The sequence below is a fragment of the Carcharhinus amblyrhynchos genome, unplaced genomic scaffold, assembly GCF_965287045.1.
Source record: "Carcharhinus amblyrhynchos unplaced genomic scaffold, sCarAmb.v2.hapA scaffold_735, whole genome shotgun sequence".
Taxonomy (NCBI): Eukaryota; Metazoa; Chordata; class Chondrichthyes; order Carcharhiniformes; family Carcharhinidae; genus Carcharhinus; species Carcharhinus amblyrhynchos.
The window spans coordinates 55663-77965 of NW_027650475.1; the positions used below are offsets into that span (position 1 = coordinate 55663).

At 50.5% G+C, this 22303-nt stretch overlaps 1 protein-coding gene across 1 annotated transcript in view; it reads left to right on the plus strand.

Moving 5' to 3' along the window:
* Positions 1 to 21865, plus strand: part of LOC145340039 (dynactin subunit 1-like) — a gene marked incomplete at its 5' end in the record, with an annotated part of 67430 nt that extends 45565 nt beyond the window's left edge. Inside the window, 7 exons of the mRNA XM_080184459.1 lie at positions 2362 to 2440; positions 11338 to 11497; positions 12002 to 12106; positions 14552 to 14743; positions 15377 to 15493; positions 19401 to 19553; positions 21701 to 21865. Of these exons, the coding sequence (XP_080040585.1) occupies positions 2362 to 2440; positions 11338 to 11497; positions 12002 to 12106; positions 14552 to 14743; positions 15377 to 15493; positions 19401 to 19553; positions 21701 to 21865 (971 nt within the window). The remainder of the gene's footprint in view (positions 1 to 2361; positions 2441 to 11337; positions 11498 to 12001; positions 12107 to 14551; positions 14744 to 15376; positions 15494 to 19400; positions 19554 to 21700) is intronic.
* Positions 21866 to 22303: the final 438 nt, after the last annotated feature.

Consider the following 22303-nt stretch of genomic DNA (forward strand, 5'->3'; position numbering starts at 1 on the left):
TCTATCCCGCCTGAAATGTTAAGCTGCCAATCCTGTCCTTCCCTTAACCAAGTCTCTATAATGGCAACAACATCATAGTTCCTAGTACTAATCCCAGCTCTAAGTTCATCTGCCTTATTTGTTACACTTCTCACACTGAAACAAGTACAGATAAGATTAACATTTGGAAGCTTTTTCCCAGGGTAGAAATGACAGTCAGAAGGGGCACAAATTCAAAAGGAGAGAAAGGCTGTGTAGCAGTGAGCAGAGGGTGATGGGGGCCTGGAATGCACTGCCAAGCGAGGTGGTTGAGGCAGATACATTCGCAACATTTATCTGCATAGACACATGTCTGCTGTCACCTGTTGCAGTTGTAAATGCGCCTAGTTTGGGGGTGTTCAAGAAATCCGTGGATAGGTTTATGGATGGAAAGGGATTGGTTTAGGCTAGAGGGTCATTGCTTTTTAATTGGTCGGCGCAACATCGTGGGCTGAAGGGCCTGTTCTGCGCTGTAATGTTCTATGTTCAGTGACTGGTGCACAAGGACACCCAGGTCCCTCTGCACACTCCCCTCTCCCAATTTACAGCCATTTAATCTGCTGCCTTGTTTTTACTTCCACAAGAAGCCCTTTATTCCCCTTGGTTGATGAGCCAATCACGAGAGGCATAGCTTTCGGGTAAGGGGCTGGGGATTTGAGAAAATACTTTTTCACCAAGAAGGTGTTGGGGATCTGGAATGCACTGCCTGGGAAGGAAACATTAGAACCTTCAAAAAGTATTTGGATGTGCACTCGAAACATCATAGCGTTCAACAATATGGGAGAAGTGCTGGGCAAAGTTTTAGAAAAAATTATTAGGGATAGGATTTATAGTTATTTAGAGAGTAATGAATTAATTGGAGATAGTCAGCACGGTTTTGTGAAGGGTAGGTCGTGCCTTACTAACCTTATTGAGTTTTTTGAGAAAGTGACCAAAGAGGTGGATGGGGGTAAAGCAGTTGACGTGGTATATATGGACTTTAGTAAGGCGTTTGATAAGGTTCACCATGGAAGGCTTCTGCAGAAAATGCAGATGTATGGGATTGAGGGTGATTTAGTTAATTGGATCAGGAATTGGCTAGCAGATAGGAGACAGAGGGTGGTGGTTGATGGAAAGTATTCGTCATGGAGTTCGGTTACAAGTGGTGTGCCTCAGGGATCTGTTTTGGGGCCACTGCTGTTTGTAATTTTTATTAATGATCTGGATGAGGGTATAGTTGGGTGGATCAGTAAATTTGCTGATGACACCAAAGTCGGAGGAGTGGTAGATAGTGAGGAAGGGTGTCATAGTTTACAGAGAGACTTGGACTAGTTGCAGAGCTGGGCTGAGAGGTGGCGGATGGAGTTTAATGTGGAAAAGTGTGAGGTAATTCACTTTGGCAGGAATAACAGATGTGTAGAGTATAGGGCTAACGGTAGGACTCTGAATAGTGTTGATGAACAGAAGGATCTAGGTGTATATGTGTACATAGATCCCTGAAAGTTGGGAATCAAGTCGATAAGGTTGTTAGGAAGGCATACGGTGTCTTGGCGTTTATTGGTAGGGGGATTGAATTTAGGAGTCGCAGCGTCATGTTGCAACTGTACAAAACTCTGGTGCGGCCGCACTTGGATTATTGTGTGCAGTTCTGGTCCCCACATTATAGGAAGGATGTGGAGGCATTGGAGAGGGTGCAGAGGAGGTTTACCAGGATGTTGCCTGGTATGGAGGGAAGGTCCTATGAGGAGAGACTGAGGGATTTGAGGTTGTTTTTGTTAGAAAGAAGGCGGCTAAGAGGGACCTTATTGAAACATATAAGATGATTAGAGGTTTAGATAGGGTGGATAGCGATAGCCTTTTTCCTCGGATGGAGAAAGCTAGCACGAGGGGGCATGGCTTTAAATTAAGGGGTGGTAGTTATAGGACGGATGTCAGGGGTAGGTTCTTTACCCAGACGGTGGTGAGGGATTGGAATGCCCTGCCTGCTGCAGTTGTAAATGCGCCTAGTTTGGGGGTGTTTAAGAGATCCGTGGATAGGTTTATGGATGGAAAGGGATTGGTATAGGTTAGAGGGTCATTGCTTTTTAATTGGTCGGCGCAACATCGTGGGCCGAAGGGCCTGTTCTGCGCTGTAATGTTCTATGTGCTGGAAGTTGGGATTAGTGTGACTTCAGTGGTAGTTATTGTCAGTATAGAATTGATGGATCGAAGGGCCTTTTCTATGCTGTATCAGACATGTGACTCTGTGACTATAAGGGAGTGTTGCACTGTTGGAGAGTCAGTATTAAGGGTTTCTGTATGGAATTTGCTAGGGTTGGGGGAGCTTTGTCACACAGTTATTGATGAGTAATTTGGTGTTTCCAGGGACTGATGGAGCTGCCTCAAGTTACCATGTCAAACAGCTGGAGGAACAGAATGCCCGACTGAAGGAGGCTCTCGTAAGGTCAGTATTTAAAAGTTTTAGATGAACGTCAGTAAGTTTCTCTCAGAATATCGGAACTGGAGCAGGCCTTTCAGTCCAGTGAGTTGTTCCACCCTTTGATGTGCTGATGGCTGATTAGACACTTCGATGCCTTTGACCCCCATAACCCATTGGGTTATTGATAATCAGAAAACTCTGCTTCAAATATACTCAATGATTGAACTTCCTCAGCGTTCTGGGTGGAGAGTTCCAAAGATTCACAACTCTCTGGAAAGAAATATCTCCACATCTCAGTCCTCAGTAGCATTGCCCTTGTTTTGAAATTGTGCCTCTGGTTCTAGACTCCCCAACCAAGGGAAACATCTTAGCTGCATCTACCTTATCTGTTCCTTAGCCTTGGATTGATCTGGGACAGTGGAATTGTCTACTCCTACTGGGTGTAGGAATAAAATTAAGAGAGAAATCAGGAGGGCGAAAAGGGGACACGAGATTGTTGTGGCAAATAGGGACTGGGAACGTCTGAAATGTGGAATTTTTTCAAGGAGCAGCTACTGCGGGTCTGTGATAGGTATGTCCCTGTCAGGCAAGGAGGATTTGGTAGGCCCAGGGAACCGTGGTGTACTAAAAAAGTTGATTCGTTGGTTAGGAAGAAAAAGGAGGCTTATGTTCGGATGAGGCTTGAGGGCTCAGGTAGTGCACTAGAAAACTTTAGATTGGCTAGGAGGGAGTTGAAGAGTGAGTTAAGAAGGGCTAAAAGAGGACATGAGAAGACTTTGGCTGATAGGATTAAGGAGAATCCTAAGGCGTTCTATAGATATGTCAAGAACGGAAGGTTGGTTAGGGCAAGATTAGGGCCAGTTATAGACAGTAGAGGGAAATTGTGTGTGGTACCGGAAGAGATTGGAGAGGCATTGAACCAATATTTCTCTTCGGTGTTCACGCAGGGGGACATGAATGTAGCTGCGGAGGACACTGGGGTGCAGGGGTGTAAAATAGAAAGTATTGCAGTTGATACCGGGGATGTGCTGGATATTCTAGAGGGCTTGAAAATAGATAAGTCCCCTGGTCCGGATGGGATTTACCCTAGGATTCTCTGGGAGGCCAGAGAGGTGATTGCAGAGCCTCTGGCTCTGATCTTCAGGTCATCGTTGGTCTCTGGTATAGTACCGGAAGATTGGAGGACAGCGAATGTTGTCCCGTTGTTTAAGAAGGGGAACAGAGACTTCCGCGGGAATTATAGACCAGTGAGTCTTACTTCTGTTGTGGGCAAGGTTTTAGAAAGAATTATTAGGGATAGGATTTATAGTTATCTGGAGAGTAATGAATTGATTAGAGACAGTCAGCATGGTTTTGTAGCAGGTAGGTCGTGCCTTACTAACCTTATTGAGTTCTTTGAGAAAGTGACCAAAGAGGTGGATAGGGGTGAGGCAGTTGATGTGGTATATATGGATTTTAGTAAGGCGTTTGATAAGGTTCACCATGGTAGGCTTCTGCAGAAAATGCAGATGTATGGGATTGGGGGTAATCTAGGTACTTGGATCAGGAATTGGCTGGCAGATAGGAGACAGAGGGTGGTGGTTGATGGTGAATATTCGTCATGGAGTTCGGTTACGAGTGGTGTGCCTCAGGGATCTGTTTTGGGGCCACTGCTGTTTGTAATTTTTATTAATGATCTGGATGAGGGTATAGTTGGGTGGATTAGTAAGTTTGCTGATGACACCAAAGTCGGTGGTGTGGTAGATTGTGAGGAAGGGTGTCATAGTTTGCAGGGTGACTTAGACAGGTTGCAGAGCTGGGCCAAGAGGTGGCGGATGGAGTTTAATGCGGAGAAGTGTAAGGTAATTCATTTCGGTAGGAGTAACAGATGTGTTCAGTATAGGGCTAACGGGAGGACTTTGAATAGTGTGGAGGAGCAGAGGGATCTAGGTGTATGTGTACATAGATCCCTGAAAGTTATTAGGTGAGGGACTGGAATGCCCTGCCTGCTGCAGTTGTAAATGCGCCTAGTTTGGGGGCGTTTAAGAGATTGGTGGATAGGTTTATGGACGAAAAGGGATTGGTTTAGATTAGTGGGTCAATGTTTTTTTTTAAAAATAAGACTGGTCGGCGCAACATGGTAGGGCGCTGTAATGTTCTATTTTCTATGTTCTATGAATGTTGGGAATCAAGTAGATAAGGTAGTTAAGAAGGCATACGGTGTCTTGGCGTTTATTGGTAGGGGGATTGAATTTCGGAGTCGCAGCGTCATGTTGCAACTGTACACAACTCTGGTGCAGCCGCACTTGGAGTACTGTGTGCAGTTCTGGTCCCCACATTACAGGAAGGACGTGGAGGCTTTGGAGAGGGTGCTGAGGAGGTTTACCAGGATGTTGCCTGGTATGCAGGGGAGGTCCTATGAGGAGAGACTGAGGGATTTGAGGTTGTTTTCGCTGGAAAGAAGGCGGCTAAGAGGGGATCTTATTGAAACATATAAGATGATTAGAGGTTTAGATAGGGTGGACAGTGATAGCCTTTTTCCTCGGATGGAGAATGCTAGCACGAGGGGGCATGGCTTTAAATTAAGGGGTGGTAGTTATAGGACGGATGTCAGGGGTAGGTTCTTTACCCAGAGGGTGGTGAGGGATTGGAATGCCCTGCCTGCTGCAGTTGTAAATGCGCCTCGTTTGGGGGCGTTTAAGAGATCTGTGGATAGGTTTATGGACGAAAAGGGATTGGTTTAGATTAGTGGGTCATTGTTTTTTAAAAAAAAACTGGCCGGCGCAACATCGTGGGCCGAAGGGCCTGTTCTGCGCTGTAATGTTCTATGCTCTATAAGGCAAAGGAGAATCCAGAGAGCTTCTGCAAATACATAAAGAGCAAAAGAGTAACAAGGGAGAGAGTAGAGCCTCTTCAGGATAAACAAGAGATGGGTGAGATCCTAAATGAATGTTTCTCATCAGTATTTAATGTTGAGAAAAGCGTGAATGTTAGGGAACTTGGGAAATTAAATATTAGAACGTTACAGCGCAGTACAGGCCCTTCGGCCCTCGATGCTGCACCAACCAGTGGAACCAATCTAATGACCCTCTAACCTAAACTATTCCAATGTTATCCATGTGCCTATCCACTGACCATTTGAATGCCCTTTGAATATATTGATATTGATGTCTTGAGGAGTGTACATATTACAGAGAAGGAGGTAATGGAAGTCTTAAAGCCTATCAAGGTAGATAAATCCCTGGGACCTGAGGAAGTGTATCCCAGGACACTGTGGGAGGCTAGGGAGGCAATTGCGGGTCCCCTAGCCGAGATATTTGAATCATCGATAATCATGGGCGAGGTGCCTGAAGATTGGAGGGTGGCAAATGTTGTGCCTTTGTTTAAAAAGGGAAAAGCCTGGGAACTACAGGCCAGAGAGCCTCACATCTGTGGTGGGTAAATTGTTGGAAGGTATTTTGAGAGACGGGATCTACAGGCATTTAGAGACACAAGGACTGACTAGGGACAGTCAGCATGGCTTTGTGAGTGGAAAATCATGTCTCACAAATTTGATTGAGTTTTTTGAAGGGGTAACCAAGAAGGTAGATGAGGGCAGTGCAGTTGCTGTTGTCACATGGACTTTAGTAAGGCCTTTGACAAGGTGCTGCATGGTAGGTTGTTGCAGAAAGTTAAATGTCACGGGATCCAGGGTGAGGTATCTAAATGGATACAAAATTGGCTTCTTGACAGAAATCAGAGGGTGGGTTGGAGAGAGTTGTTTTTCAAACTGGAGGCCTGTGACCAGTGGTGTGCCTCAGGGATCAGTGCTGGGTCCACTGTTATTTGTCATTTATATTAATGATTTGGATGAGAATATAGGAGGCATGGTTAGTAAGTTTACAGATGACACTAAGATTGGTGGCATAGTGGACAGTGAAGAAAGTTATCTCCAATTGCAACGGGATCTTGATCAATTGGGCCAGTGGGCTGACGAATGGCAGATGGAGTTTAATTTAGATAAATGTGAGGTGATGTATTTTGGTCGGTTGAACCAGGGCAGGATTTACTCAGTTAATGGTAGGGTGTTGGGGAGAGTTACAGAACAAAGAGATCGAGGGGTACAGGTTCACAGCTCCTTGAAAGTGGAGTCACAGGTGGACAGAGTGGTGAAGAAGGCATTCGGCATGCTTGGTTTCATCAGTCAGAACATTGAATACAGGAGTTGGGACGTCTTGTTGAAGTTGTACAAGACATTGGTAAGGCCACACTTGGAATACTGTGTACAATTCTGGTCACCCTATTATAGAAAGGATATTATTAAACTAGAAAGAGTGCAGAAAAGATTTGCTATTGTGACCTGATTGTTTGCATTAAAGGTAGAGTCATAGAGGTTTACAGCATGTAAACAGATCCTTCGGCCCAAGAACCCTACAGTGCAGAAAGAGGCCCATCGAGTCTGCACCGAACACAATCCCACCCAGTCCCTACCCCCCATATCCCTACATATTATACCCACTAATCCCTCTAACCTACATTTCCCTAGATACTAAGGGGCAAATTCTTAGCACGGCCAATCAACCTAACCTGCACATCTTTGGACTGTGGGAGGAAACTGGAATACCTGGAGGAAACCCACGCAGTCACGAGGAGAATGTGCAAACTCCACACAGACAGCGACCTGATCCGGGAATTGAACCCAGGACCCTGGAGCTGTGAAGCAGCAGCGCTAACCACTGTGCTACTGTGCCACCCAAAGCCAGATCGAAATAAATAAAGTTGGGTAACTCTTGAGAGCTCTCGATCTCTTCACTTCCAGCTGTGTCGGGTGTCTAAAGGAGCTGCAGCATCTGCATTGTGCAGGTTTAACTTTCCTGGGATGTAGTCATGGCGTAAAGGCAAGAAATTCCCAGTCATGGGGCTACCTGCTCTCAGTCGCACTCTGAGTAGAAATGGACTCTACCTGAACCTCGCTTATTGACATCTGGCCCATCAATGATATATAAAGAACAAAAACAGCCCGGGAAACAGGCCCTTCGGCCCAACGAGCCCACGCCACCATTTTAACATTACCAGTCCCCCCTCCACCCATGACCCTTATCTATGTTTATGGCATTCCACATTGAGGGAAACTAATTTAGGGACAATTTATTACTGCCAATCAGCCTAACAGCACATCTTTGGGGTGTGGGAGGAAACCGGAGCACCCGGAGAAAACCCACGCAAGCGCAGGGAGAATGCGCAAACTCCCACAGACACCGGCCCAAATCCATGTGTCTGCACAGCAATCAGTGATAGTCACTGAGCTGTCGTCTTGCCCAGCAATAGTTTAGTCCGTTTGTTTGCCCTTGATTTTGAAATGTGACAAAACATAAGAACATAAGAAATGGGAGCAGGAGTAGGCCATCTGGCCCTTCGAGCCTGCCCCGCCATTCAATAAGATCATGGCTGATCTGTCGTGGCTCAGTTCCACTTTCCTGCCCTCTCCCCATAACCCTTAATGCCCTCTCTCATCAAAAACCCATCAACCCGCTTCTTGAAAATATTTAGCGAGGCAGCCTCCACCACTTCAACGGGCAGAGAATTCCAGAGATTCACCACCCTTTGAGTGAAGAAGTTCCTCCTCAACTCCGTTCTAAACCGCCCTCCCTTTATCTTGAGGCTGTGCCCCCTAGTCCTACTGTCTTTTTTGAGCGGGAAGAGTCTCTCCACCTCTATCCTATCCATCCCATTCATCATCTTATACGTCTCAATGAGATCTCCCCTCATTCTTCTAAACTCCAACAAGTACAAGCCTAGTTTATTCAGCCTCTCCTCATAGCTCAACCCCCTCAACTCCGGTATCAGCCTAGTAAACCTCCTCTGCACTCCCTCCAAGGCCAAAATATCTTTGCGCAGGTGCGGCGCCCAAAACTGCACACAGTACTCCAGCTGCGGCCTCACCAATGCCCTATACAGCTGCAGCAAGACCTCCCTGTTTTTATATTCAATCCCCCTCGCTATGAAGGCCAGCATCCCATTCGCCTTCCTGACCACCTGCTGCACCTGCAAGCTGGGTTTTTGCGACTCATGCACAAGGACCCCGAGGTCCCTCTGCACCGTCGCCTGCTGCAGTTTTTCGCCACGTAAGTAATAGTCCTTCCTATCATTCTTCCTACCAAAGTGGACCACCTCACACTTGCCAACATTAAATTCCATTTGCCATTTCCTGGCCCATTCGCCCAGCCTATCGAGATCCTTCTGTAGACTCTCCTCACCCTCTGCACAATTTGCCATCCCCCCAATCTTGGTGTCATCAGCAAATTTCAACACCCTACACTCGGTTCCCTCCTCCAGATCATCTATATAAATGATCAGGCATAAGAGGTGAAAAGGCAGAGTCAATTCTGGCCTCTGTTTTCTTTTTAAACCTATTTTGTTTGTTTTAGAGACCATGTCTTCCTCCTCACACCCCTCCACACCACAGAAACCACAGAAGTGGCTGTGGATGTGGGCTACTTGCTCCCAGGCTGCTCCTCCAGGGCACGGTGACACAGTGATTCACACTGCTGTCTCACAGTGCCAGGGACCCGGGGCAGCACGGTGACACAGTGATTAGCACTGCTGTCTCACAGTGCCAGGGACCCGGGGCAGCACGGTGACACAGTGATTCACACTGCTGTCTCACAGTGCCAGGGACCCGGGGCAGCACGGTGACACAGTGATTCACACTGCTGTCTCACAGTGCCAGGGACCCGGGGCAGCACGGTGACACAGTGATTAGCACTGTTGTCTCACAGTGCCAGGGACCCGGGGCAGCACGGTGACACAGTGATTAGCACTGCTGTCTCACAGTGCCAGGGACCCAGGGCAGCACGGTGACACAGTGATTAGCACTGCTGTCTCACAGTGCCAGGGACCCGGGGCAGCACGGTGACACAGTGATTAGCGCTGCTGACTCACAGTGCCAGGGACCCGGGGCAGCACGGTGACACAGTGATTCACACTGCTGTCTCACAGTGCCAGGGACCCGGGGCAGCACGGTGACACAGTGATTCACACTGCTGTCTCACAGTGCCAGGGACCCGGGGCAGCACGGTGACACAGTGATTAACACTGCTGTCTCACAGTGCCAGGGACCCAGGGCAGCACGGTGACACAGTGATTCACACTGCTGTCTCACAGCGCCAGGGACCCAGGGCAGCACGGTGACACCGTGATTCACACTGCTGTCTCACAGTGCCAGGGACCCGGGGCAGCACGGTGACACAGTGATTAGCACTGCTGTCTCACAGTGCCAGGGACCCGGGGCAGCACGGTGACACAGTGATTAGCACTGCTGTCTCACAGTGCCAGGGACCCGGGGCAGCACGGTGACACAGTGATTAGCGCTGCTGTCTCACAGTGCCAGAGACCCGGGGCAGCACGGTGACACAGTTATTAGCGCTGCTGTCTCAGTGCCGTGGACCTGGGTTCGATTCCCAGTGACACGGTGGTTAGCACTGCTGCCTCACCGCGCCAGGGACCTGGGTTCGATTCCTGCTGTGTGGAGTTTGCATGTTCTACCCGTGTCTGCGTGGATTTCCTCCTGCACTCCAAAGATGTGCGGGTTAGGTTGATTGGCCATACTAAATTGCTCCTTAGTGTCAGGGGGAACTAGCAGAGTAAATACTTGGGGTTACGGGACAGAGCCTGAGTGGGATTGTTGTCGGTGCAAGGTGGATGGGCTGAATGATCTCATTCTGCACTGTAGTGATTCTATAATTCTGTTCTATGATTCTAACACTACTCTGCAACCACTGGGAGGTGTGCAAGAGCAGATCTGCCACTGAGTCCCTTGTTTCCCAAGGGGCACAGATCAGCTAGATAGTCAATATCTTTTCCCAAAGGTAGAGGAGACTAAAACTAGAGGACATAGGTTTAAGGTGAGAGGGGAGAGATACAAAAGTGTCCAGAGGGGCACTTTTTTCACACAGAGGGTGGTGAGTGTCTGGAAGAAGCTGCCAGAGGCAGTAATAGAGCTGGGTACAAGGTTGCTTGGCCATGTTAAGGAAATTGCCCCTTGGTATCCCAGGGATGCGTAAGTTAGTGGGCATAATATGTAGGGATATGGGGGTAGGGCCTGGATGGGATTGTGTTTGGTGCAGACTCGAAGGGCCTCTTTCTGCGCTGTAAGGTTCTATGATCTAATAGTTTAGTGGTTAGCACTGCAGTCTCACAGTGCCAGGGACCTGGGTCCAATTTCTGGCTCAGGTCACTGTCTGTGTGGAGTCTGCACATTCTCCCCATGTCTGCGTGGGTTTCTTCTGGGTGCTCCGGTTTCCTCCCACAGTCCAAAAGATGTGCTGATTTGGTGGATTGGCCACACTAAGTTCTCCCTCAATGTGCCCGAACAGGTGCCAGAGTGTGGCAGCTAAGGGATTTTCACAGTAATTCTCTGCCCATTGAAGTGGTGGAGGCTACCTCGCTAAATATATTTAAGTCACGGGTAGATAGGTTTCTGATAGACAGGGGAATTAAGGGTTATGGGGGGAAAGCAGGAAAGTGGAACTGATCCACTTCAGATCAGCCATGATCTTATTGAATGGCGGGGCAGGCTCGAAGGGCTAGATGGCCGACTCCTGCTCCTATTTCTTATGCTTAAAATGCACTTAGATAGTTACTTGGGTACGATGGCTGTAGATGGATATGGCCAAATGTGGGTAATTGGGACTAGCTTAATGGTTTAAAATAAAAGGGCAGTATAGACAAGTTGGGCTGAAGGACCTGTTTCTATGCTATAAACCTCTGTGACTGTAATTCACCTGGGGTCAATATAGGACAGTGAGATATGTCTGAGATTGATGTGGATTGTTGGATCGGGTTCTGGCTTGTTGGGGGTCGGGTCGGGGCGGGGTGCTGGGGTTTGGGGTTGGGGTCGGGGGCGCTGGGGTCACATTGGGGAATTGTTGCTGTGCTGTTAGGATATTCTGATCCTTCACCAGAATGCGGGATCTGTCTGCGTCGGAGAAGCAAGAACACAGCAAATTGCAGAAAGTTATGGAGAAGAAAGGCAGTGAATTGGAAAACCTGAGGCAACAGAGGGAGAAGTTGCTGGATGAGATGAAGCAAGCTGAAAAAACCATTGATGAGTTGAAGGAGCAGGTGAGAATCAAGAGGCTTTTGGGATTAGATCGGAGTGACAGTGCTGGGGCGTTCGCCCCTTTCTCCCTCTCCCCTCTCCCCTCTCCCCTCTCCCCTCTCCCCTCTCCCCTCTCCCCTCTCCTCTCCCCTCCCCTCTCCCTCTCCCCTCTCCCCTCTCCCCTCTCCCCTCTCCCCTCTCCCCTCTCCCCTCTCCCCTCTCCCCTCTCCCCTCTCCCCTCTCCCCTCTCCCCTCTCCCCTCTCCCCTCTCCCCTCTCCTCTCCCCTCCCCTCCCCTCTCCCCTCCCCTCTCCCCTCTCCCCTCTCCCCTCTCCCCTCTCCCCTCTCCCCTCTCCCCTCCCCTCTCCCCTCTCCCCTCCCCTCTCCTCTCTCCTCTCCCCTCCCCTCTCCCCTCTCCCCTCCCTCCTCTCCTCTCCCCTCCCTCTCCCCTCTCCCCTCCTCTCCCCTCTCCCCTCTCCGTGCTGGTTTGGTGTTGTATCAGTAAGCTGTCTCTGCCTTGTTCCTCAGGTTGATGCTGCACTGGGAGCTGAGGAGATGGTGGAGACGTTGACAGAACGGAACTTGGATCTGGAGGAGAAAGTCCGTCAGCTCCGAGAGACTGTCACTGACCTGGTGAGGAATTCCTGACCTCGATTGGGCCAGTGGCTGGGGTCATGGGGGGCGGGGGTGAGGCCGGGGTTATGGAGTTGGGGTGGGGTGGGGGGGGGCACGTTGGCGGCTGAGGGTGGGATCACGGTGTGTGGCTTGTCTAATGAATCACTGATAAATCTGGGCTTTCAAGTTTGACAGAGTGGATCAGAGATCCCACTCCATCCTGGTTTATACAGTTCAGCAGCTCACAGTCAGGTGGACACAATCCAGTCCGGAGTGATACACATGACATACTTTAATATTGATGCAATCCTGATCTATGTACTATGTACAAAGAACAGAAACAGGCCCTTCGGCCCAACGAGCCCACACCACCATCTCAACACCACCAGTCCCCCTCTCCACCCATGACCCTTATCTAATGTTTTATGGCCATCCAGATTGAGGGAAACTGATTTAGGGACAATTTATTCCTGCCAATCAGCCTAACAGCACATCTTTGGGGTGTGGGAGGAAACCGGAGCACCCGGAGAAAACCCACGCAGACACGGGGAGAATGTGCAAACTCCCACAGACACCGGCCCAAATCCATGTGTCTGCACAGCAATCAGCGATAGTCACTGAGCTGTCGTCTTGCCCAGTATCTTGTCCAGTTTAGGCACACACTAATGACATGTTCTTCTTATGTTCTTATGAAGCACTAGGCCAATCTCGAACAACCAAGAGCAGCCCCAGTACGACCCATCGCGTGTATGCCCCTCGTTGGACTGACTTAAAACCTGTGAATGAAAGAGAAAAAAAAACATTATTATCATACTATACCCATTTACATTACCAGGGACGCCCCAATTCTAATGACCCTTATTTAAAAGGTTCTCCTATATCCACCCATCTCCAACTCAGTCATGTGCCTATCTAAGTTACTCTTAAATGACTCTAGTGTGTTTGCCTCCACCACCTTACTTGGCAGAGCATTCCATACCCCCACTACCCTCTGTGTGAAAAACCTCCCTCTAATATCTGTGTTGTACCTCTCCCCCCTCACCTTAAGTCCATGGCCCCTTGTCCTACGTGTCTCTATTATAGGAAATAGCTTACCTCTGTTTACTCTATCTATACCCTTCATAATCTTATGTACCTCTGTTAGATCCCCCCTCAGTCGGCGTCTTTCAAGGGAAAACAGCCTGAATTTCTTCAATCTTTCCTCATACCCCAGTCCTTCCATACCAGGCAACATCCTGGTAAATCTCCTCTGCACTCTTTCCAGAGTGTCCACGTCCTTCCGGTAGTAAGGCAACCAGAACTGGATGCAGTACTCTAAATGCGGCCTAACCAACGTTCTATACAACTGCAACATTAGACTCCAGCTCTTATATTCTATACCCCTTCCTGTAAAGGCTAACATACCGTAGGCTTTCTTCACCACACTCTCCACTTGCACTGCCACTTTCAAAGACTTGTGCACTTATCACCGTATCTCGTGGGATCCCCCACTATGTCATCCCTAAGCCCGTCCTCTCGTCTCTTAATCAGACACAATGTCTCTAATTTGATAGCAGCCTCACAAAGTGTCTTCACTAAAACAGCCACACACGGGCATCCTTTAATTGATAAAGGGGACCTACATAACTCATGAGTATTTTCTGGCCTTGTCAGTTGAGTCTGGAAGGGATGTGGCCAATTCACTTTGCCTTCAGGCAAAAAGAATTAAGGGTTATGGGGAGAGGGCGGGAAAGTGGAACTGAGCCACGATAGATCAGCCATGATCTTATTGAATGGCGGGGCAGGCTCGAAGGGCTGGATGGCCGACTCCTGCTCCTATTTCTTATGTTCAGGATATTTTCCAGTTAGAGCCCTGATAAGTTTTGGTTATTGCCAACATAATGAAACACGTGTGTTTATGCTGCTTATCAATCCAATGGCTGAGCTTTCTATCGCGATCTACATTTGAAGGGGTATCATTATGTTACCATTAACCTTGTCAGTTCCCACTTAGACCCCGACTATCACACTTCCATTGGCTGAGATATAAATATCTCTCTGATTCTCTTTTGATTAGAAACTGTGAAGGCAGCTTCATTAAAACTCACTCTTGTATCAGTTGTTTCTGACAGTGTGTCTGGTGAGGCAGTTAAATCTCCTTAACAGCCTTGTGATTCCAACAGTTGGGTGTCTTAAAGGAATGTATTTAACTCATGTTTAGTGTCACAGGGCACTCTGTAACTGTTCACCAAGTTAGAAAGATATATTTGGATGTGTGGGTTAATTAAAGGAATTAAACATACCTTTAAAATGACAAAGTATTTAAAACATGTCTTAAAAACTAACAAACTTGCTCCCCATTGATTGAAAGTGAATTTGACATCTAAGTTATTAAACATAAGCGCTAGCAGAGACTGGCAATATTATAATAGCCTTTTCTTTTCTATCTTTCTCCAACTCATTCTCCTGCCTCTTGCTTTCTAGGAAGCCATCAATGAAATGAATGATGAGCTCCAGGAGAATTCCCGGGAGACAGAGCTGGAGCTACGGGAACAGCTGGATCTGGGAGCTGCTCGAGTTCGGGAGGCGGAGAAGCGAGTGGAAGCTGCTCAGGAAACTGTGGCCGATTACCAACAAACCATTCAAAAATATCGGGAACTAACATCTCACCTCCAGGTAACTATCAACCCCCCCCCCCCCCCCCCGTTCCACAGCCACGGCAACTACCCCCCCCCCCCCCCCAGTTACACAGCCGCGGCCCCACCCCCCCCCCCTCCGTTACACAGGCGCAGCGCCCCCCCCCCCCCTCCGTTACACAGGCGCGGCCCCCCCCTCCGTTACACAGTCGCGGCCCCCCCCCCCCCCTCCCAATTACACAGCCGCCGGCCACCCCCCCCCCGTTACACAGCCGCGGCCCCCCCTCTGTTACACAGCCGTAGCCCCCTCCGTTACACAGCCATAGCCCCCCCCTCCGTTACACAGCCGTGGCCCCCCCCCCCCCTCCGTTACACAGCCGCGGCCCCCCCCCCTCCGTTACACAGCCGTAGCCCCCTCCTCCGTTACACAGCCATAGCCCCCCTCCGTTACACAGCCATAGCCCCCCGCTCCGTTACACAGCCGCGGCCCCCCCCCCCCCCCCTCCGTTACACAGCCGCGGCCCCCCCCCTCCGTTACACAGCCGTAGCCCCCTCCTCCGTTACACAGCCATAGCCCCCCTCCGTTACACAGCCATAGCCCCCCTGCTCCGTTACACAGCTGCGGCCCCCCCCCCCACTTGATCTGGTCCCTGACCCTGTGCTTTATTTGCAGGATTTGAACCGGGAGTTGATGAGCCAACAGGAAGCCTCAGCAGAGAGGGAGCAGCAACCTCCTCCTGAAATCATCGACTTCAAGATCAAATTTGCAGAGACGAAAGCTCACGCCAAGGTAGCTGCAATAGGGAACGGGGCGGGAGGTAGAGTGGACCCAGCTCTCAGCAGCCCCCTGTCTGCTGGGACTGAGGATTGACAGGAATAGTTCCAGGATGAGAGAGATTTTGAGTGCTGGGTCTCATCTCCATGGAGAAGATTGTGAGCAGATTACGAGAGGTGGTCAAAATGCTAAATGGGTTTTGAGAAAGAGTTTTGGGTGATGGGAGGGTCCATAGCGAGATGTCAGGAGATTAAAAAAGAACAGGCATAATGGGAGGAAACAAATCTTCTCTCACTGGCAGTCAGTTAGGGACACGGGATTAGGAATAGGCCCCTTGGTCCCTGGAGCCTGTCCAACCAAAACCATGCAGCTCAGCACCGTCTTTCTGTGCTCTCCTCCCCTCCCCTCCGCCCCCGCCCCTCCTCCCCTCCGCCCCCGCCCCCCCTCCCCTCCGCCCCCGCCCCCCCTCCCCTCCGCCCCCGCCCACCCTCCCCTCCGCCCCCGCCCCTCCTCCCCTCCGCCCCCGCCCCTCCTCCCCTCCGCCCCCCGCCCCTCCTCCCCTCCGCCCCCGCCCCTCCTCCCCTCCGCCCCCGCCCCTCCTCCCCTCCGCCCCCGCCCCTCCTCCCCTCCGCCCCCGCCCCTCCTCCCCTCCGCCCCCGCCCCTCCTCCCCTCCGCCCCCGCCCCTCCTCCCCTCCGCCCCCGCCCCTCCTCCCCTCCGCCCCCGCCCCTCCTCCCCTCCGCCCCCGCCCCTCCTCCCCTCCTCCCCCGCCCCTCCTCCCCTCCGCCCCCGCCCCTCCTCCCCCTCCCCTCCTCCCCTCCTCCCCCGCCCCCTGTCTCTTATTGGTGATGGTGATTGCCTGGTATTTGTGTGGCCGAATGTCACTGCCAGTTGTCAGCCCAAGCCTGGATATTGTCCAGATCTTGCTGCATTTGAACACGAACTGCTTCAGTATCTGAGGAACATAGAACCCTACAGTGCAGAAAGAGGCCCTTCGGCCCATTGAGTCTGCACCCAACACAATCCCACCCAGGCCCTACCCCAATATCCCTACATATTACACCCACTAATCCCTTGAACCTAAGCAGCCCTAGATACTAAGGAGCAATTTTTTAAGTGGCGAATGATGCTGAACATTGTGCAATCATCGGTGAACATCCCCACTTCTGACCTTATGATGGAGGGAAGGTCATTGATGAAGCAGCTGAAGGTGGTTGGGCCTCGGACACAACCCTGAGGGACTCCTACAGAGATGTCCTGGAGCTGAGGTGACTGACCCTCCACAACCACAACCATCTTCCTATGTACCAGGTATGAGTCCAACCAGCGGAGAGTTTAAGAACTCGGAGCAGGAATTGACCATCTGCTCCCTCGATCCTGCTCCGCCATTCAATAAGACCATGGCTGATCTTTTCATGGACTCAGCTCCACTTACCTGCCCGCTCACCATAACCCTTAATTCCTTCACTGTTCAAAAATGTATCTATCCTTGCCTTAAAAACATTCAATGAGGGAGCCTCAACTGCTTCACTGGGCAGGGAATTCCACAGATTCACAACCCTTTGTGTGAAGAAGTTCCTCCTCAACTCAGTCCTAAATCTGCTTCCCCTTATTTTGAGGCTATCCCCCCTAGTTCTAGTTTCACCCACCAGTGGAAACAACTTCCCTGCTTCTATCTTATCGATTCCCTTCATAATCTTATATATTTCTATAAGATTTCCCCTCATTCTTCTGAATTCCAATGAGTATATCCCCAGTCTACTCAGTCTCTCCTCATAATCCAACCCTCTCAACTGCAGAATCACCCTAGTGAATCTCCTCTGCACCCCCTCCAGTGCCAGTATATCCTTTCTCAAGTAAGGAGACCAAAACTGTACACAGTAACTCCAGGTGTGGCCTCACCAGCACCTTATACAGCTGCAACATAACCTCGCTGTTTTTAAACTCCATCCCTCTCGCAATGAAGGATAAAATTCCATTCACCTTCTTCATTACCTGCTGTATCTGCAAACCAACTCCTTGTGATTCCTGCACAAGGACACCCAGGTCCCTCTGCACAGCAGCTTGCTGCAATCTTTTACTATTTAAATAATAGTCCATTTTGCTGTTATTCCTACCAAAATAGATAACCTCACATTTACCAACATTGTACTCCATCTGCCAGACCCTCACCCACTCACTGAGACTATCTATATCCCTTTGCAGAGTTTCAGCGTTCTCTGCACACTTTGCCATCTCTTTTAGTACCCTGGGATACATTCCATCAGGACCAGGAGACTTGTCTACCTTTAGTCCCATTAACTTGCAGCACTCCCTCTTTAGTGATAATGATAGTTTCTTGGTCCTCACCTGCCATAGCCTTCCTATCATCAGTTTTTGCTGTGTTATTTGTGTCTTCCGCTATGAAGACCGACACAAAATACCTGTTCAATGCCTCAGCCATTTTCTCATTTCCAGTTATAGCATCCCCTTCTCATCCTCTAAAGGACCAATGTTTACTTTAGCCTCTTTTTTATATATATTTGTAGAAACTTTTGCTCTGTGTTTTTATATTCTGAGCTAGTTTACTCTCATAATCCAAAGAACAAGGAAAATTCCAGCACAGGAACAGGCCCTTCGGCCCCTCCATGCTGCCCGACTGAACTAAAACCCCCTACCCTTCCGGGGACCGTATCCCTCTATTCCCATCCTATTCATGGATTTGTCAAGGTGCCCCTTAAAACTCACTACCGTATTCATCAACACTAAGGGCATTTAAATGGTCTTTGGATAAACATATGGATGATATTGGAATAGTGTAGGTTAGATGGGTTTAACATAGAACATAGAACACTACAGCACAAACAGGCCCTTCGGCCCACAAGTTGCGCCGATCACATCAACACCTACCAATCTATAGACCTATCTATAACCCCCAATCCCATAAAACCCCATATACTCATCCAGAAGTCTTTTAAAAGACCCCAGCGAGTTCGCCTCCACCACCACTGACGGCAGCCGCTTCCATTCACTCACCACCCTCTGAGTGAAAAACTTTCCCCTAACATCTCCTCTGTACTTGCTCCCCAGCACCTTAAACCTGTGTCCTCTCGTAGCGAACATTTCAGTCCTGGGAAATAGCCTCTGAGAATCCACCCTATCTATTCCTCTCAACATTTTATAAACCTCTATCAGGTTGCCTCTCAACCTTCGTCTCTCCAGGGAGAAGAGACCCAGCTCCCTCAACCTATCTTCATAAGGCATGCCTCCCAATCCAGGCAACATCCTTGTAAATCTCCTGTGCACCCTCTCAATAGCTTCCACATCCTTCCTGTAGTGAGGCGACCAGAACTGCGCACAGTACTCCAAGTGGGGGCTGACAAGGGTCCTATAAAGTTGCAGCATTACCTCCCGACTCCTAAACTCAATCCCTCGATTAATGAAGGCCAGTACACCATACGCCTTCTTGACCACATCCTCCACCTGCGAGGCCGATTTAAGAGTCCTGTGGACCCGGACCCCAAGATCCTTCTGCTCTTCAACACTGCTAAGACTCCTACCCTTGATATTGTATTCCTTCATCCCATTGGTCCTGCCAAAATGGACCACTACACATTTATCCACGTTGAAGTCCATCTGCCACTTCTCCGCTCAGTCTTGCATCCTGTCTATGTCACGCTGCAACTTCTGACATCCCTCCAGACTATCCACAACACCACCAACCTTCATATCGTCGGCGAACTTACCAACCCATCCCTCCACTTCCTCATCCAGGTCATTTATGAAAATGACAAACAGCAAGGGTCCTAGAACAGATCCCTGGGGCACTCCACTGGTGACTGACCTCCATTCAGAAAAAGACCCATCCACAACCACTCTCTGCCTTCTGCAGGCAAGCCAGTGTTATGTGTTTGTGTACACTGTCCCATTCTCTCTGTGTACAGGCCATCGAGATGGAACTGCGTAAGATGGAAGTTCAACAAGCAAACCGGCACGTCTCGTTACTGACTTCCTTCATGCCCGATTCCTTCCTGCGGCATGGTGGAGACCACGACTCCATCCTGGTTCTACTGCTGATCCCTCGCCTAATCTGCAAGGTAGGTCCCATGGAGCAAAAGGCAACTGTGATTCAGCACACTCACCTGTGTGTACGGGTTAGAGCGGGGAGGACAGAGCGGAAAAGATCAGTGAGGGTAAGGTGGGGAGGGGGAGAGGGGTGAGGTAAGGGGAATGAGATGGGGGATTGGCGAGATGGGGGGGGTGGGGGGAGGGGTTGGAGGTGAGGGTGGGAGGGTGGGGTGGGGAGGGGAAGAGGGGAGGGGGGAGGTGTAGGTGCGAGTGGGGTGGGAGGAGGGGAAAAGTGGGGTGGGGAAGAAGGTATAGGTGGGAGTGGGGGGGGGGAGAGGGTGTAGGTGGGAGTGGGAGAGGGTGTAGGTGGGGTGGGGGGATTGGGGAAGGGGGATGGGGTGGGGAGGGTAGGGGTGGAGTGGGGGAGGGGTTAGCATGATGGGTATTGGGGAATGCAGGATTTTGAGGGAGTGTATCACAGAATCTCAATTGTTGCTGCACAGGTGGCTGTTCGGCCCATCGTGCCTCTGCTGTCTATTTCCCATTTTCCTGTGCTTTGCTTTTCACAACTATCTCATATCCTCTTGGATGCTGCAGTGGAACCTTCCGGGCAACACAGTTCAATCCCAACCATTTATGATGTGAATCCCTACAGTGCTGAAGGAGGCCATTCAGCCCATCAAGTCTGCACTGACTCTGTGACACACCATCCTATCCAGGACCAATGCCATTCCCCCCCCTCCCCCACACACATCCCTGTGCATTTACCATGGTTAATCGACACAACTTTGGACACTAAGGGGCAATTTAGCACGGCCAATGTACCTGACCTACACGCCTTTGGATTGTGAGGGGAAACCGGAGAACCCAGAAGAAACCCACACAGACATGGGGAGAATGTGCAAACTCCACACAGACAGTGACCTAGGGCTTGGGACCCTGGTGCTGTGAGACGGCAGTGCTAAACCACTGAGTCCCTCTGGATCCTTTCCCGAGCAGGAACAGTCCTTCTCAATCTCTGTCCACCCCCCTCCGAGTGATTTTAAACATCCCTATCAAATCTCATCTTAGCTGCCTTCTCTCCAAGGAAAACAGTCCCAATCTCTTCTGTCAACTTGTCCATCTCATTTAACGTTCTCCCCAGAGCTGCTCAAAGCTCACACTGTTCCATGATTCGTATCATCTGCAAATTTTCAACTTGTTCCCTTCATCAAGGCCCAGATCATTAATATAAAAGCAAGGCTCACTATACTGGCCCCCAGCACATTCCACTACAAATCTCCCTTCAGCCCCAGGACCCTGCTTCCAGCTCCATATCCACATTGCCATTGCCCCAGTGATTCCATCACTTTTCTCCCTGGACAGTTGGGTGGTTTTGTGTGGACTGGGGGGGTAGAGTGGTCTGGACAGTTGGGTGGTTTTGTGTGGACTGGGGGGGGTAGAGTGGTCTGGACAGTTGGGTGGTTTTGTGTGGACTGGGGGGGGTAGAGTGGTCTGGACAGTTGGGTGGTTTTGTGTGGACTGGGGGGGGTAGAGTGGTCTGGACAGTTGGGTGGTTTTGTGTGGATGGGGGGGGGTAGAGTGGTCTGGACAGTTGGGTGGTTTTGTGTGGATGGGGGGGGGTAGAGTGGTCTGGACAGTTGGGTGGTTTTGTGTGGATGGGGGGGGGTAGAGTGGTCTGGACAGTTGGGTGGTTTTGTGTGGACTGGGGGGGTAGAGTGGTCTGGACAGTTGGGTGGTTTTGTGTGGATGGGGGGGGTAGAGTGGTCTGGACAGTTGGGTGGTTTTGTGTGGATGGGGGGGGTAGAGTGGTCTGGACAGTTGGGTGGTTTTGTGTGGATGGGGGGGGTAGAGTGGTCTGGACAGTTGGGTGGTTTTGTGTGGATGGGGGGGGTAGAGTGGTCTGGACAGTTGGGTGGTTTTGTGTGGATGGGGGGGGTAGAGTGGTCTGGACAGTTGGGTGGTTTTGTGTGGATGGGGGGGGTAGAGTGGTCTGGACAGTTGGGTGGTTTTGTGTGGATGGGGGGGGTAGAGTGGTCTGGACAGTTGGGTGGTTTTGTGTGGATGGGGGGGGTAGAGTGGTCTGGACAGTTGGGTGGTTTTGTGTGGATGGGGGGTGGAGGGGTAGAGGCAGCTCGCTGCTGGGAGTGACGCTGACTATCTTCTTCCTTCACAGGCAGAGTTGATCAGTAAACATGCTTTGGACAAGTTTGAGTTAAATGAGGATTACAGCGAGCGGCAAGGCCTCAGAGGATCAGTGGGTGAACAGATGAGCTTTGGTGCTGGTTTGGTTTATTCACTGACCCTGTTACAGGCCACACTCCACAAGTATGAGCAGTAAGTATCAGGGGCACGGGAGGATTACAATGGAAAGGGTGAGTGGGTTCAAACACTGTAAATACTCTGGTTACAGAGCTGCTCAAAGAAAACTCCCCACTCCCCTGGATGGCTGCAGCTCCAACAACACTCAAAAAGCTCAACACCAACCAGGACAAAGCAGCCCACATCCACAAACATTCAAACCACTGACAAACACAGAGTGGGGTCGGGGGGCCGAACAAGGCAGGGAGCAGGGTCAGAGCCGAGCGAGGCGGAGAGCGGGGTTGGGGGGCCGAGCGAGGGGGAGAGTGAGGTCGGGGGTCTGGCAAGGCGGAGAGCGGGGTCGGGGGTCCAGTGGGGGGGAGAGCGGGATCGGGGGGCCGAACAAGGCAGGGAGCAGGGTCAGAGCCGAGCGAGGCGGAGAGCGGGGTCGGGGGTCCGGCGGGGGGGGAGAGCGGGG